The sequence below is a fragment of the Elephantulus edwardii genome, unplaced genomic scaffold (genome assembly GCF_000299155.1).
Source record: "Elephantulus edwardii isolate Elephantulus edwardi_28Jun2011 unplaced genomic scaffold, EleEdw1.0 scaffold00039, whole genome shotgun sequence".
NCBI lineage: Eukaryota > Metazoa > Chordata > Mammalia > Macroscelidea > Macroscelididae > Elephantulus > Elephantulus edwardii.
The window spans coordinates 17,147,011-17,161,114 of NW_006399789.1; the positions used below are offsets into that span (position 1 = coordinate 17,147,011).

A 14,104-nucleotide genomic window follows, 5' to 3' on the forward strand; every position below is an offset into this window, starting at 1 on the left:
TGTACAACTCCATGACACACTTTTAAGAACCGTTCATATTTAGGTTGAATTACTGTGGAATAAAAAAGCTGTGTGGTGCAGTGGTTAAGTGCTGAGCTACTAATTGAAAAGTTGCTTATCCAAAACTGCCAGCCACTCTTCAAGAGAAAAACACAGCAGTTTCTGTTCAGACAAAATGATAGCCTTGGAAGCCTCCTAAGTCTACTCTGTTCTATTGGGTTACCATGAGTCAAATCAATTCAATGGCAATAGAATTGATTTTATGGTTTGATAAGAAATTGCAGCCCTATGTGGGATGGAAGTGCTTATTTGCGGTATTTGGGGGTTGTAGCTTGGAACCCTGATGGCTTAGAGGTAAGGAGTTGTCTTAACAATGCAAATCTTCTGGCTGTTCTGGGGGAGGGGGAGGGGCATTCTCCTCCCATGTAATTTACTGCCTGTGAAAACCAGCTTCAGGGTCAGATGTGGGTCAGTTCTAACTTAATGGTACGCAGCAGCAACAACAAATTTGTTGTCAAAGGTTTTTAGTACATAAGTAATTGCTTAACAGAAAGAACCTTAAAATTAGGCACAAAATACTTGATATCCCTGTTCTGCCATCAGCCACTCACCTAACACTGGAGATTTTGCTTGACTTTTAATGTCTGTTTCTTAAATTGTAAAATGAAATGAACAGAATAACTAATGATTTGCAACCCATTCTAAGAGTCTACACTAGCATTCCAGATCTAGCAGGTGGGTTTTAACTTGCATGCAAATTCTATTTAATGATGAATGACTGCCTGGTGTGTTATTTAGAAAAAGATTTATAGACCATCTGAACAGGATATTTGACATCTTATTTAGGGGAGCTCTGGTGAACTAGTGGATAATGGATTGCACTACCAACTCAAAATTGGGTCGTTCAAATCCACTAGTTTCTCCTTCATTACAATTTACAGCCTCAGAAAACCCACTGGAGGGTGAGAGAGAAAAAGATTCAGATCTTTGTAAATGATAACAATTCACAATAGGTATATTTCCAGTTGCTTTTTCACTTGTCACTCTGTTGAAACTGCTGGAACAATCATCTGGCAAGAAATTAGGAGAACAAAGGTCAACGATTTCAGTCTGGAGACTAAGGTGCGCCTGATAGAGGACATGGTCTTTGCCATTGCTTGCCATGCAACAGAGAGCTGGATAATGACCAGGGATGATAGAAGGAGAGTTGATGCCTTTGAGCTTTGGTGCTGGACCATGGACTGCTAGGAGAACAAATAAGTTCGTCTTGGAGAGGGTGAAGCTAGGCTGGTTCTTGGAGACAAGGATCCTGAAGCTCCATCTGACATATTTTAGACATGTTGCAAGGCAGGATCAATCCTTGGAGAGAGATATCATGCTTGGGAGGGTGGAGGGACAGCGCAGGAGAGGAAGACCCTCTATGAGATGGATTGATTCCATCACTGGAATAATGGGGATAGGTATATCAGAGGCAATAAGATCGGCAAGAGATAGAGCAGGGTTTAGGGCTATTGTACATAAGGTTGTTATGAGTCACAAGCGACTCGACAGCACATAACTACAACAACAACAAGGTCAAGCCCTGTCAGTGCTGCTGATCAGTTTATGGCCCTAAAAGGATGCTCTCCCTTCACTGCTGCTGGTGCATCACTCAGAAAACAAGGACGCTCCAGAGCTGTTATTTCAAGGCCATGAGATGCCACTGAAAAATCTCATTGTCACTGAGTCAGACACCACCTCACAGCCGATCCTCCGGTGGGTATCCGGGATTGTAAATCACATGAGAGGAGATTGTCCATCTTACTATCAGGGAGCAGTTGGTGGATTCAAACTATCAGTGATGCTTGGCCTTTTCCTATGGACTGTGCCACCAGAGTTCCTCTGAGATTTCACAGATGGTGAAATGCCCACAAAATAGCAGAGGCTGGCTCAGACATAGAATTAAGACTTTGTTGTTCCAAACTAGAATATTAAGCAAAAGCTCAATTATCACTTCTGTTTCTTCATGAAAAGAATGACCTTATGACTCTATACTACTAAAACAATGGAGGCTAGCTACTGAAAACAGCACTGTGAACGGGTAAATGGGGAACAGGAGAGCTATAGGAGCCCAGACGGCCTTTCTTTCCGTTCTTGGAGTCATGAGTCTAATGTGGAGTTTGGACATGGACTTCAGGAATACAGTTTGCTTTGGGCTGATGCTGCCCCTGGAGTTGCAGTAAGATCAGTATTTATGGCTTCTGATGAATAGTCACTGACCTCCTTCCAGGACTGTGAAAGGGGGCTACTGACATATGGTATTGCTCTCTTTGCCACAGGGATGAAAATTCCTCTGGTTCAGCTGGTCACTGGCAGCAGATGCCCTCAGTGTATCCAGCACAATACCCTGACAATGGAGTGGTTGATCGAAGAGTCCTGAAACAGAGGTAGGAATGAGAGCTTTAAAACATTTCAGTCAAATGGTATTGTTCTTTATCATCTATGTATTAGATTTCATGTCTTTTAAAATGTTTCTAAATTGAAACTGTATTTTCAAGAAATACATTTTTTTTATCAAATGATGAATTTTGTGGAGCTTTTTTTTTTAAAGGAATAGTATAGTTTAAAATTTTTGTTTTGGAAAAAAGTTTCAAAATTATATTTCACGCTTTTTAAGTACATGTCCTTAAAGAAGCAAATTTTCCTATGTTGAAAAATATCTACAGCTTACATTAATGCAGTGACATTAGACACAAACATGGAATTTGCTCAGAAATCCTTCCAACAGAACTTGCCTTTGATGGTGTTTTTGTGTTTGTGAACGTTGTGCCTCTTATTGTTTTAACTTGACTTCTCCTGACAGAGACACTATTTTTTGGTAAGCATTTTCTTTATGGTCTTACTCTTGATTTTATATGGTGATGGTATTTTACCATATGTTTAAAAAGATGTTACAGTAGAACAAAGGTAAATAAATGTTACATTAGAATCTTTCAAAAGGGTATATAGGCAATGATTTCAGACCTGCAAAAGTACAACATCAAAGTAAAACAACAAAGAATAAATAAATCATGTTATGTGCCATTGAGTTGGAACCAACTCATAACTGATCCGTCAGCTGGTCTTCCGAGGCAGTAACTCGGATGAGAGGAGATTGGTCAGCTTTCTCTCATAGACTAGCTAGAGGATTAGAACCACGTGCCTTTGGGTTGACAGCTCAACTCCTTACCACTAGGCCATCAGAGCTGTTGTTGGTATTGTGCACTATTGAGTTGGAGGAGGTCTAAGTAAATTACCTGTTATCAAAACTTGAAACCTAGTTCATCAAAGGGCACCACTATCAAAGTAAAAAGGCAAGTCATAGAATAGGAGAAAATATTTTTAAACCATCTGTCAGAAGAGAGACTGGTTTCTGGAATACAGAAAAAACTCTTATAAATTAACAATTTTTAATTAATTTTTTTAATGAGTGAAAGATCTGAATAGGCATACTTTCCAAAGAAAATACACAAATATCTAGTAAGCGTAAGAAAGGATGATTGATGTCAGTAGATAGATGTCATTAAAAATGCCAGTAAGTCTCCTTAAAAACAAGGATATATCACTTCCTGCCATCACACCCCCTGCCATCTGGTGGCTTCCAATTCAGTGATCCTCCATCAGATTTCTGAGGCTATAAATCTTTACAGGAGTATATTGTCCTTTCTTCCATGGAGTTGCAGGTAGATTTGAACTGCTGACCTTTTGGTTAGCAGCCCAATATCTTACACACTATGCTACTACCAATGCTACTTTCACAACCATCATTGTTTTTGTGTAACATTGAATTGGAATCAAAGCATATTGACTGCCCAGTGGGTTTTCAGAGGCAGTAAATTGCACGAGAGAAGACTGCTCATCTTTTCTTGAAGTCCAGGGTATATTCAATGCTCCTCTCCAGGACCACAGCTCAAGGGCATCAACTCTCCTTCTAGCCCCTCCCTAGTCATTGTCCAACTCTCTGATGCATGACAAGTGATTGGAAAGACCAAGACCTGTATCAGGTGCCCCTTAGTCTCCATTGCTCTTTAGTACTTTGGAGAGGTCCCTAACAGCAGACTTTCCCATTGCAATACGTCTTTTAATTTCCTGGCTGCTGGTGCCAAGAGTGCTGACTGTGGAGCCAAGGAAACTTACACTGTTAACAATCTCAATCTCTTCACCATCCATCCTGATGCTGCCAATTGGTTCAGTGGTGAGAATCTTTATTTCTTGATATTGAGCCTCAATCCATATGGAAGGCTGTAGTCCTTGACCCTCTGTAGGAAGTACTTCAGGTCCTCTTCAGTTTCAGCAAGCAGGGTTATGTCATCTCCATAATGCAGATTATTGATGAATCTCTTCCACCAATCTTGATGCCACATGTCTCCTCATACCGCCCAGCCTCCTGGAAAATCTGTTCTGTATACAGGGAGCTGAACAGAAGTTGTCAAAAGGCAGCATGGGAAGACAAAGTAAAATATTACAATGAAATATGCAAGGAGCTTGAGTCAGAAAATCAAAAGGGCCAAACATGCTCAGAATTTCTTAATCTCAAGGAACTGAAGAACAAATTCAAACCTCGAGTTGCTATAATTAAGAATGCTTTCGGCAGAATATTAAATGATCCAGGAAACATCAAAAGAAGCTGGAAAGAGTAAAAAGAGTCATTGTACCAAAAGGAGTTGGCAGACACCGAAGAATTTCATGCAACAACATGATCAAGAGCTTATGGTGATGAAGGAAGAAGTTCAAGCTGCTTTGAAGGAACTGGCAAAAAATAAGGCCCCAGAAATAGATGGTTTATGAATTGATGTATATAAACTAACAGATGCTATCCTAGACATACTAACTAAGTTGTGCCAAGAAATCTGGAGGACAACCACTTGGCCAACTGATTGAAAGAAATCTATATTTGTTTCCATCCCAAAGAAAGGTGATCTGACAAAGTGTGGAAATCATCGAACAATATCATTGATATCACATGTAAGCAAGATTCTGCTGAAGATTATCCATAAATGACTGGAATAGCACATCAGCAGAGAACTCCCAAATATCCAGGCTGGGTTTAGAAGGGGTCGTGGTACTAGGGATATTGTAGCTAATGTTAGAGGGATCTTAGCTGAAAGCAGGGAATACCAGATATCTGTGTTTCATTGATTATGCAAAAGCGTTTGACTATGTGGATCATAACAAACTGTGGCTAACTCTGAGAAGAATGGGTATCCCAGAACACTTGGTCATGCTAATGCTTAACCTATACTTGGACCAGGAGGTAGTCATCAGAACAGAGCAAGGAAACACTGCATGGTTCAAAATTGGGAAAGGTGAACACTAGGGATGTGTCCTATCTCCATAACTTTTCAATCTATATACAGAACAGATTATCTGAGAGGCTGGGCTATTTGAAGAGAAATGCAGTATCAGGATTGGAGGAAGATTTGTTAACAATCAGAGTTGAGCAGATGACACAACCCTGCTTGCTGAAACTAAGGAGGACCTGAACACTTTGCTGTAGAAGGTCAAGGACTGCAGCCTTCAATATGGCTTGAGGCTCAATATCAAGTAAACAAAAATTCTTACTACTGGGTCAATTGGCAGCATCATGATAGATGGTGAAGAGATTGAGATTAAGTGCTTTAGTTTGCTTGGCTCAACTATAAACACCCTTGGTACCAGCAGCCAGGATATCAAAACACAAATTAATCTGGGAAAGTCTGTTGTCAGAAACCTCACCAAAGTACTGAAGAGCAATGATATCACTCTGGAAACTAAGGTGTGCAATCACTTATTATGCATCAGAGAGCTGGACATTGACTAGATATGACAGAATTGATACCTTTGAGCTGTGGTGTTGGAGAAGAGTATTGAATATATCATGGACTGCTAAGTGAACATACAGGTTTGTCCTGGAGAAGGTTAAACTAGGCTTATCCTTGGAGACAAGGATTCTGAAGTTTCATCTGACATACTTAGGACATGTTGCAAAGAGCGACCAGCCCTGGGAGAGGAATGTCATGCTTGGAAGGGTGGAGTGACAGCACAGGAGAGGAAGACCCTCTCTGAGATGGATTGGTTCAGTGACTTGGTAATGGAGGTGGGTGTGTCAGAGACAGTGAGATTGGCCCAGGATAGATCAGGTTTAAGGACTGTTGTGTGTAGGGTTGTTATGAGTCACAAGTGACTCGATGGCATATAGCAATAACAACTGCTGTACTTTACAACATGGATGAACCTTGAAAGCATTAAAGTGTAAAAGAAGTCAGTCTCAAAAGACCACATATTACGTGATTCCATAAATTGCTCAGAATAGATGAATTCTTAGAGATAGAAAGCAAATCAGTGGCTGCCTTGTTGTTTTTATGAGCCACTGAGTCACCTGGGAGTCATTGTGACCCTACATACGCCAGCCCTAAATCCTACTCTAGCCTATGCCAATCTAGTTGTCTCTGCCACACCTAATACCTGTCATTGAGGGTCTTCCTCTCCTACACTGTTCCTCCACCCTCCCAAGCATTACGTTCCTCTCTAAGGACTTACCCCAGCTTGCAACAAAGTATGTCAGATGAAACTTCAGAATCTTTGCCTCCAAGGAGCAGCCTGGCTTCACTGTCTCCAGGACAAGCTTTATTGTTCTCCTAGCAGTCCATGGTATATTCAGTACTCTTCTCCAACACCAGAGCTCAAAGGCATCAATTCTCTTTCTATCATCCCTAGTCAATGACTGGCTCTCTGATGCATAGTAAGTGATTGCAAAGACCATGGCCTCTTAGTCTCCAGAGTGACATCATTGCTCTTCAGTACTTTGGCGAGGTCTCTTACAGCAGACTTTCCCAAATTAATTTGTGTTTTGATATCCTGGCTGCTGGTACCAAGAATGTTGATTGTGGAACCATGCAAACTAAAGCTGTTAACAATCTCAGTCTCTTCACCATCCATCTTGATGCTGCCTATTGACTCAGTGGTGAGAATCTTTATTTTGTTGTTGTTGAGCTTTGATCCATATTGAAGGCTGCAGTCCTTGACCTTCTGCAGCAAATGCTTCCGGTCCTCCTCAGTTTCACCAAGCAGAGTTGTGTCATCTACATAACGCAGGTTGTTAATGAGTCTTCCTCCAATCCTCATGCCACATTTCTCCTCATGGAGCCCAGCCTCCTGGATGATCTGTTCCACATATAGATTGAAAACATAATACAGAGTGACTATTATTGAGTGCAAGGTTTCTATATAGGATGATGAGATGTTCTAAAACTGATTTTGGTGAGTGTAACCCAATTCCAAATGTACTAAGCCTCTGAACTGTATCAAAGAATAAATTGTGTGGTATAGAGATTACAGTTCAATAATGCCTGTTATTTTGGACGAACAAAACAATTCTGATAGATTTTTAAATTATTTTACATTTTTTAAAAAACATGTATTTATTAATGATTTAAAAGAATGTCTTATTATCGAGCCACATGGTCTGGGTGCCTGTGGAATGCTCTAATGACTGGTGTGTCTCCTGTAGTCCATGCTATCATAACTATAATTGTCCTTAGGGCTGCTGCTTTCCTTTTTTCTTTTTCTTATTTTTCTAAGTTCCATATTCACAGATAGGTAGCGGAGAAAGGGTTGTGTGTGTGTGTGTGTGTGTGTGTGTGTGTGTATGTGAGTGTGTGTTAGTGTGTGTGCATGCACATACATCCCATGAAAGAAAGGTCAGGAATCTTTGTGGTTTACTGCCTGTGAAAACCTACCGGAGGACCAGTTATGAGGTGATTATGACTCAGTGGAACTGAACATGATTTTTTTTTCTTTTTGTACTTTTGGTATCATATCGCTGAAATCATTGCCTGCTCCAAGATTATAAACATTTTTTGTCTGTTTTCTTTCAAGTACTTTATTTTGTTGGATTTTACCTTAGATCTCTGAGCAGTTTTTCAGTTAATTTTTTAGTTATAGTGGTTGCTGTGATGCTGAACACGGTATCACTGATGTGTCAAATGCAATAATGGTTACCCATCGGGGACAGTGTTTGGTTGAGCTGCCTCATTAAACAAGCTTGGAAGCAAGAGTGGCATCCACTTCCGAAATAGCTTGCCTCCGGAAACCCTATGAACTTGGAAAAATGATGAAAGTTATACAATTGTTCAGGTCTTTCATTCACAGTGTCACTATGAGTTGTCTATTGTCTGTGACTAGACGGCACTTACCAACAGCATTGTGGTAGTGTAGGGGTCTAGCGTCATCTTTTACATGTGGCTCTCCATTTGTTCCAGTATCATGTGTTGAGAATACTTTTCCCCCCATTGAATTGTTTTGGCATCTTTACTGAATATCAATTGACTATAAATATGAAGGCTGATCTTTTGGCTTTCTGATCTCAGGAATGGGCTTGAGCATGGCTTAGATTGTGAGAATAGCACAGGATAAGGCAAGGTCCCAACCTGTTATTGATAGGGTCATTATGAGTCGTAGTCAATTTGAGGACACCTGACAACAATAGCATTTTGTTTCATTGATCTATGTGTCTATTTATATTCTGTTTCATGTACAATCATTTAAAAGAGAGATGTCACCTACAGGAGAAAGCAAGCAGGCACTATTTAAGCCAAAATGGTTCCTTTCACTTTCCACAAACTCCTTATATTACCATTATCTTTAGTACACAATGCTGTCTGAAGGACAGGCTGCATTCTTCTATTTATAAAGAAGGAAAAGTGACATTCCAGGCAAGGGTTTCATACTGGTTTTCACTGTGGACCATTCTCATTAGAGTATACTGACATTTGTTCTACCCATAAAACTCAATTTTGAAATTGATCACTTTCAAGTCTGTGTTCCCCCATTACACCGGTAGAAACTCACGTACAAAGATCAGACCGTTTTTGTCATCATAAATTCAGCATTTGACACAGTCTCTGGCATGTAGATGTACAATTTGTTGTTTGGTGGCATCAAGTCAACTCCAACTCACAGTGATCCCAGGAGGAGTCAATCAAAACCTTGCCCTACCCTGTGCGGTGCTCACAATCTCTGCCATGCTCACAATCTCTGCCATGCTAAAACCCATTTTTTCAGTCACAGTGTCAATCCATCTCCTTGAAGATCTTCCTTTCCTTTGTTGGCTTTCTGCTTTTCCAAGCATTCTGTCTTTTTCTAAAGGCTGACACGTCTTGACTCCTGACAGCATTTTAAAAGTAGAGGTTGAAGGGGAGAATTTTAATTGCTCTAAGGAGGTATGAACCTTAGAAAGGTTGAATATATTTTCAGAAAGCAGGACAAATATTTTAATAGCATAGGTTTCTCTTCAGGATTTTTGATCCAATCATTCTAAAAGGGAGCTCTGGTGGCCTAGAGGCAAGAAGCTGCACTGCAATCTAAGGCCACCAGCAGCTCCACAGGAGAAGGATAAGCAATCTCTTCCTGTGTGATTAATGCCTCTGAAAACCCAGCAGAGGGTCAGCTGTGGGTCGGTTCTGACTCAACAGTACACAACAATACTAAATATGTTACTTATCTAAACAGTACAACTGAAAGAGTTTATAAGTCATTCACAAAAGAAGCTAGAAAACTGAAGGTGTTTGGTCATACATAAAGCCAACTGGTCTCAAGAAACATAAGAGTTAATAGTATATGCACTTGAAACCGGACTCCACTTACCTACAAAGGGTTTCTGTACAGTGTAGGGGAGTGGGAATGGGCAGGAATACCTATCTTAATGTATAGTCCATGAAGTCTAAATAAGATCACTTTTGTATTGTAGTAAAATCTATGCAACACCCATTTTCAAGTATGTAATCCAGCACTGATTTCACATTCAGTATTCTGCCACCATCTCCATTGTTTTCTAAAACTTCATTACTCCAAACAGGCACTGTAAACCCATCAAGCAACAACTTTCTTTCTCCTCTCCTATCGGTATATGTTAACCACTTATCTATTTCCTATTAAAGATTATAAGGATGGCAAGGATGGGGCATGGTTTTGAGTCACTCTGAGTTGTATGTTTCTGAGGGCGTCTAACAACATCACTATGCATTTGACTATTGTAAATATTTCAAATGAGTCCCATTGTAATCGAGATGGCACTAACTCATAGCTGACACTGTTGGGTTTCTAAGACAGTAAATTGCACAAAAGGAGTCTGCCCATCTTTTTCCTGTGGAGCAGCTGATGGATTTGAACCACCAGAGATGTGGTTAAAGGCTTTGGGTTAAAAGTGTGACTTCCTAGGGTCTACACCAACACTTCTTCCTAGGATCATACAATCCTACTTATTTTGAATTCTGATGTGGAAGATGGGACCAAATTTGTCTTTTTCCTGTCCACATCAGACAGCTAAGAAGCCCTGATGATTTAGTGGGTTATGTATATATTATTTTTTTTATTATACTAGTTTATTTACAAAATTCGAATACATTGCTTTCTAGTACAGATTCTTTCCTTGTCCTTCACCCCCACCCATCAAATAGTACAACTCCATGGTTAACTCCCCACTCACGCCTTTATTTTTATAATTTGTCTGGCTCAGAATAATAGCAGGCTATCTACGAGAAGTCTCAGGTCAACATACTCCCAAATGCTTAACCAGTTGAATAAGTCTGTAATTTCTATTAATGCCTGTGGCTCATTTCCCCAATTCTTCTATGGTCTGTCGTTAAAAGATTTGCTAGAAGGTTCTCCAAAGACTCAGAACCCTCAGGGGGATGACTCACATGACTGTGGGTATGCAGGCTGGGTATTCTCTAGAAACTGGTGAACAATGGGCAGCCAGGCTGAACGCAGCAGGAAGCTTAAACAGAGTTGCACTGCTGGTCCTGTGTTGGTGTTTCCACACACCTCCAGTGTGGAATGTTCTCTTTATATTGCTGCTTCAGGTTGTTCCTGATTTGTGAGACCAGGTAGATTTTCAAGACTGTATGCCTACTGTTAAGGTAGCTGGAGACCAGAGGGAGCTAAAGTAATGACTTAAAAAAAATAAGCCAACCATAAGTTAACACTGCAGCATTGGACTGTGAACTGGAAGGTTGGCATTTCAAACTCACTAGACATTTAAAGGGAGGTGAGTCAATTCGTTTCCATTACACCCTCAGAAATCCAATGGAGAATCACCACGAGTTGACAATTTGACAGCAGTCTGTGATTTTGAAGGGGTTTTTTTGTTGTTTTTTTTTTTAGTGACATATTACAATATTTTTGGGTGTCAGGTGATAATGTGTCCTTTACTGAATTACTTAAAATGTGCTTTCCTGGTGGGGAGTTTATCAGATTTCATGTTCAGTGTGTGTTGGAGTTCCTTTGAAAAAGCTGTTCTTTGCCAAGACAACCTTTCTTTTCATCTACCCTCACTTGAAATGGGTCCTTTCCCTTTCAGTGGCTAATAAGGCATGAAATCAGATAAACAAACAGGTAAAGATTTCCTAAATGTTACCTTATATTTACTTCACTAGAGCTTTAAGTAAATGTGCACAGCTGTCTGGGCCTTTGGGCATAATTATACATTAGTCATGGTTTCATGCATATTTAAAAATTATTTTGATGATGATTCCCCCCCCCTTAGCTTAACTACTGCTGTAAAAGTTTGTAGAATGATCTTTTCCTTCTGCCTAATGTACAGTAAGTCGAGAAATTTCAACAAGTCAGTCTTTAAGAATTCTAATTTACTGCTTTCATGCACATGTCAGGAGGTCTAGTGGCCTGGTCCATAGGGATTTGTATTATTAATCCACAGGCTATTACTTCTCTACAGTTCAAATCTACCAGTGGTCCAAAGCAAGGGAGCCAATCTTTTCCTGTGTGATGTGACAGCCTTGGAAAGCCAACAAAGGGTCCGTGAAGGTTTAGTTATGACTCAGTTGCAAAGATTTTCGAGGGTTTATTTTCTTTTTCTTTTAATAACAGATGTAACTCAAATGAAGGATAATACAGTTGTTATGTATATCCTATTCCTGAATTGATAAAAAGGGAAGGCCCAAGAATGGGCCCGCTGGTTTCTGGATCTATTTGTATAAATTTCAGTTGATGTGTCATGACTCTTCATTTCTTATCCATGTATGTGTTTGGACTCTAAAAGTTCTTAGGGAGTCAGGATCCAGTCATGTTCCCTTTGTCTCCACTTGACAGAGTGAGTGGGCAGCAGGTGTTCTTTGTATGAAGGCACAGCTATTTAAGTATTGTACGTTCTGCTTAATACACCTGTTATTTCCTATAATGAGAAAATCCACGTTTTGATGCTGACTCCCAAGTCAGAGGAGCCTAAGTGCCTATCAGAGTGAAATGCAGCCTCTTTCTGTTTTTCCAGCACATGGGCTGGTAGAACATGCATGCATGCCTGGAGGTTCTATATTTTGAAAACGTTACACATTAACTTAGTCTCCTGATTGGTGACTCTCAGTCATCAATGAAAACAAACAAGAAAAGATAAGCAGAGTAAAGGCTGTGAAGGGTTCCCATAATTGTTGTTGTTATGTGTTGTCTATGTTATGGAAACCATAGTGACCCTATGCACAACAGATCTGACACCTGCCTTATTCTGAGCCAGTCTCACTGACTCTGATACACCTAATCTAATCTCACTGCCCCGGTTATTGTGTCAATCCATCTCATCCAGGGGCTCCCTCTCTTGTGCTGTCTCTCCATCTTTAGAGCATGATGTCCCTCTCTAAGGACTGGTCTCTCCTGGCCACATGCCCAAAGTATGTGAGACAGAGCTTCAAAATTCAAACTTGGTTTCTTCTTCTCCAGGACAGACTTATTTGTTCTTTTGACAGTCCATGGTATGTTTATGAATCTTCTCTAGCACCAAAACTCACAGGCATCAATTATTATTCTGTCATCCTTAGTCATTGTTCAGCTCTTTGATGCATAAGACAAACAAGAAACGATAAACATAGTAAAGGCTATGAGGTGTCTCACAATTAGAGGACACATTTAATCTTGTTTAATTCAGAAAAATTTCATTGAGATTACAAGAAAAACATTAGTAAATACTGACTTAAAGATTGTTACCTAAGTCAAATTTTGCTCTTTTTTGTTCAATAAAGAAATACTTACTGAGTGTTAACTGTGTGCCAGGCAGTATTGTAGGCTCTAATGATACACCACTGGGGGAAACAGACCAAGACTCTTGCCCCATGGGATTCATGTTTCAATCAGAACTCAAACTCATGACCGTTGTGTTAGAACCTTCAGCTGGTTGCTAGAGACTGTAAAATCAAATGAAAGGAGATATCACGTATTTCTTCCAAGGAGTGACTGATGTATTTGAATCACCTAAGAGGCATGGCCTTTGGGCTAGCAGTACAACTCCCTATAGGTCTAGGCCACCAGAGGTCCCTAATGATAAAGTTGCAAAATAAAATTTTCAAGTGTCATAATGCAGATGAATAAGAAAACAAAATATGAGTTAGGGTAGGGTGTCAGAAGAGACTCTAAAGTTTGCACGTCAAGAAGCCAAATCTAAAGGAAAACATGTTGAAGTGAAAGAGCTGAACAGACGGTTTTAAAGGGCAGCTTGGGAGGACAAAGCAAAGTATTATAATGGAATGTGCAGAAAACTGCAATTGGAGCGTAAAAAGGGAAGAACTTGTTCTGCATTTCTCAAGCTGAAAGAATTGAAAAACAAATTTAAACCTCATGTTGCAATGGTGCAAGATGTTATGGGTAAGATATTGAATGACTCAGAAGGCATCAAAAGAAGATGAAGGAAATACACAGAGTCAGTGTACCAGAAAGATTGGATTGACACTGAAACATCTCAGGAAATATTATATCATCAGGAGCCACTGATAATGAAAGAGGAAGCAGAAACTGCAATGAAGACACTGGCAAAAAATAAGGCCCCAGGAATCAATGGGATACTAATCATTTGTTTCAGTTAACAGATGCAGCCTTGGATGCATTCACCAGTCTATGTCAGGAAATTTGGAGAACGTCTGGCTGGCCAAGAGATTGAAAGAGGTCCATATTCGCAAAAAAGGTGATCCAACTGAATGTGGATATTATAGAACAATATAATTGATATCATATGCAAGCAAAATACTGTTGAAAATAATTTAAAAATGGCTGTAACAATACATAGATAGTGAATTTCCAGAAGTTCAAACAGGATTTAGAAGAAGCG

The 14,104-nt window shown here is 39.9% G+C and overlaps 1 protein-coding gene across 1 annotated transcript in view; it reads left to right on the forward strand.

The window, feature by feature from the left end:
• SAMD3 (sterile alpha motif domain containing 3) overlaps nucleotides 1-14,104 on the forward strand; it is a 72,368-nt gene that overhangs the window by 5,405 nt on the left and 52,859 nt on the right. The window contains 2 exon segments of the mRNA XM_006885030.1: nucleotides 2,319-2,426; nucleotides 4,741-4,746. Of these exon segments, the coding sequence (XP_006885092.1) occupies nucleotides 2,319-2,426; nucleotides 4,741-4,746 (114 nt within the window).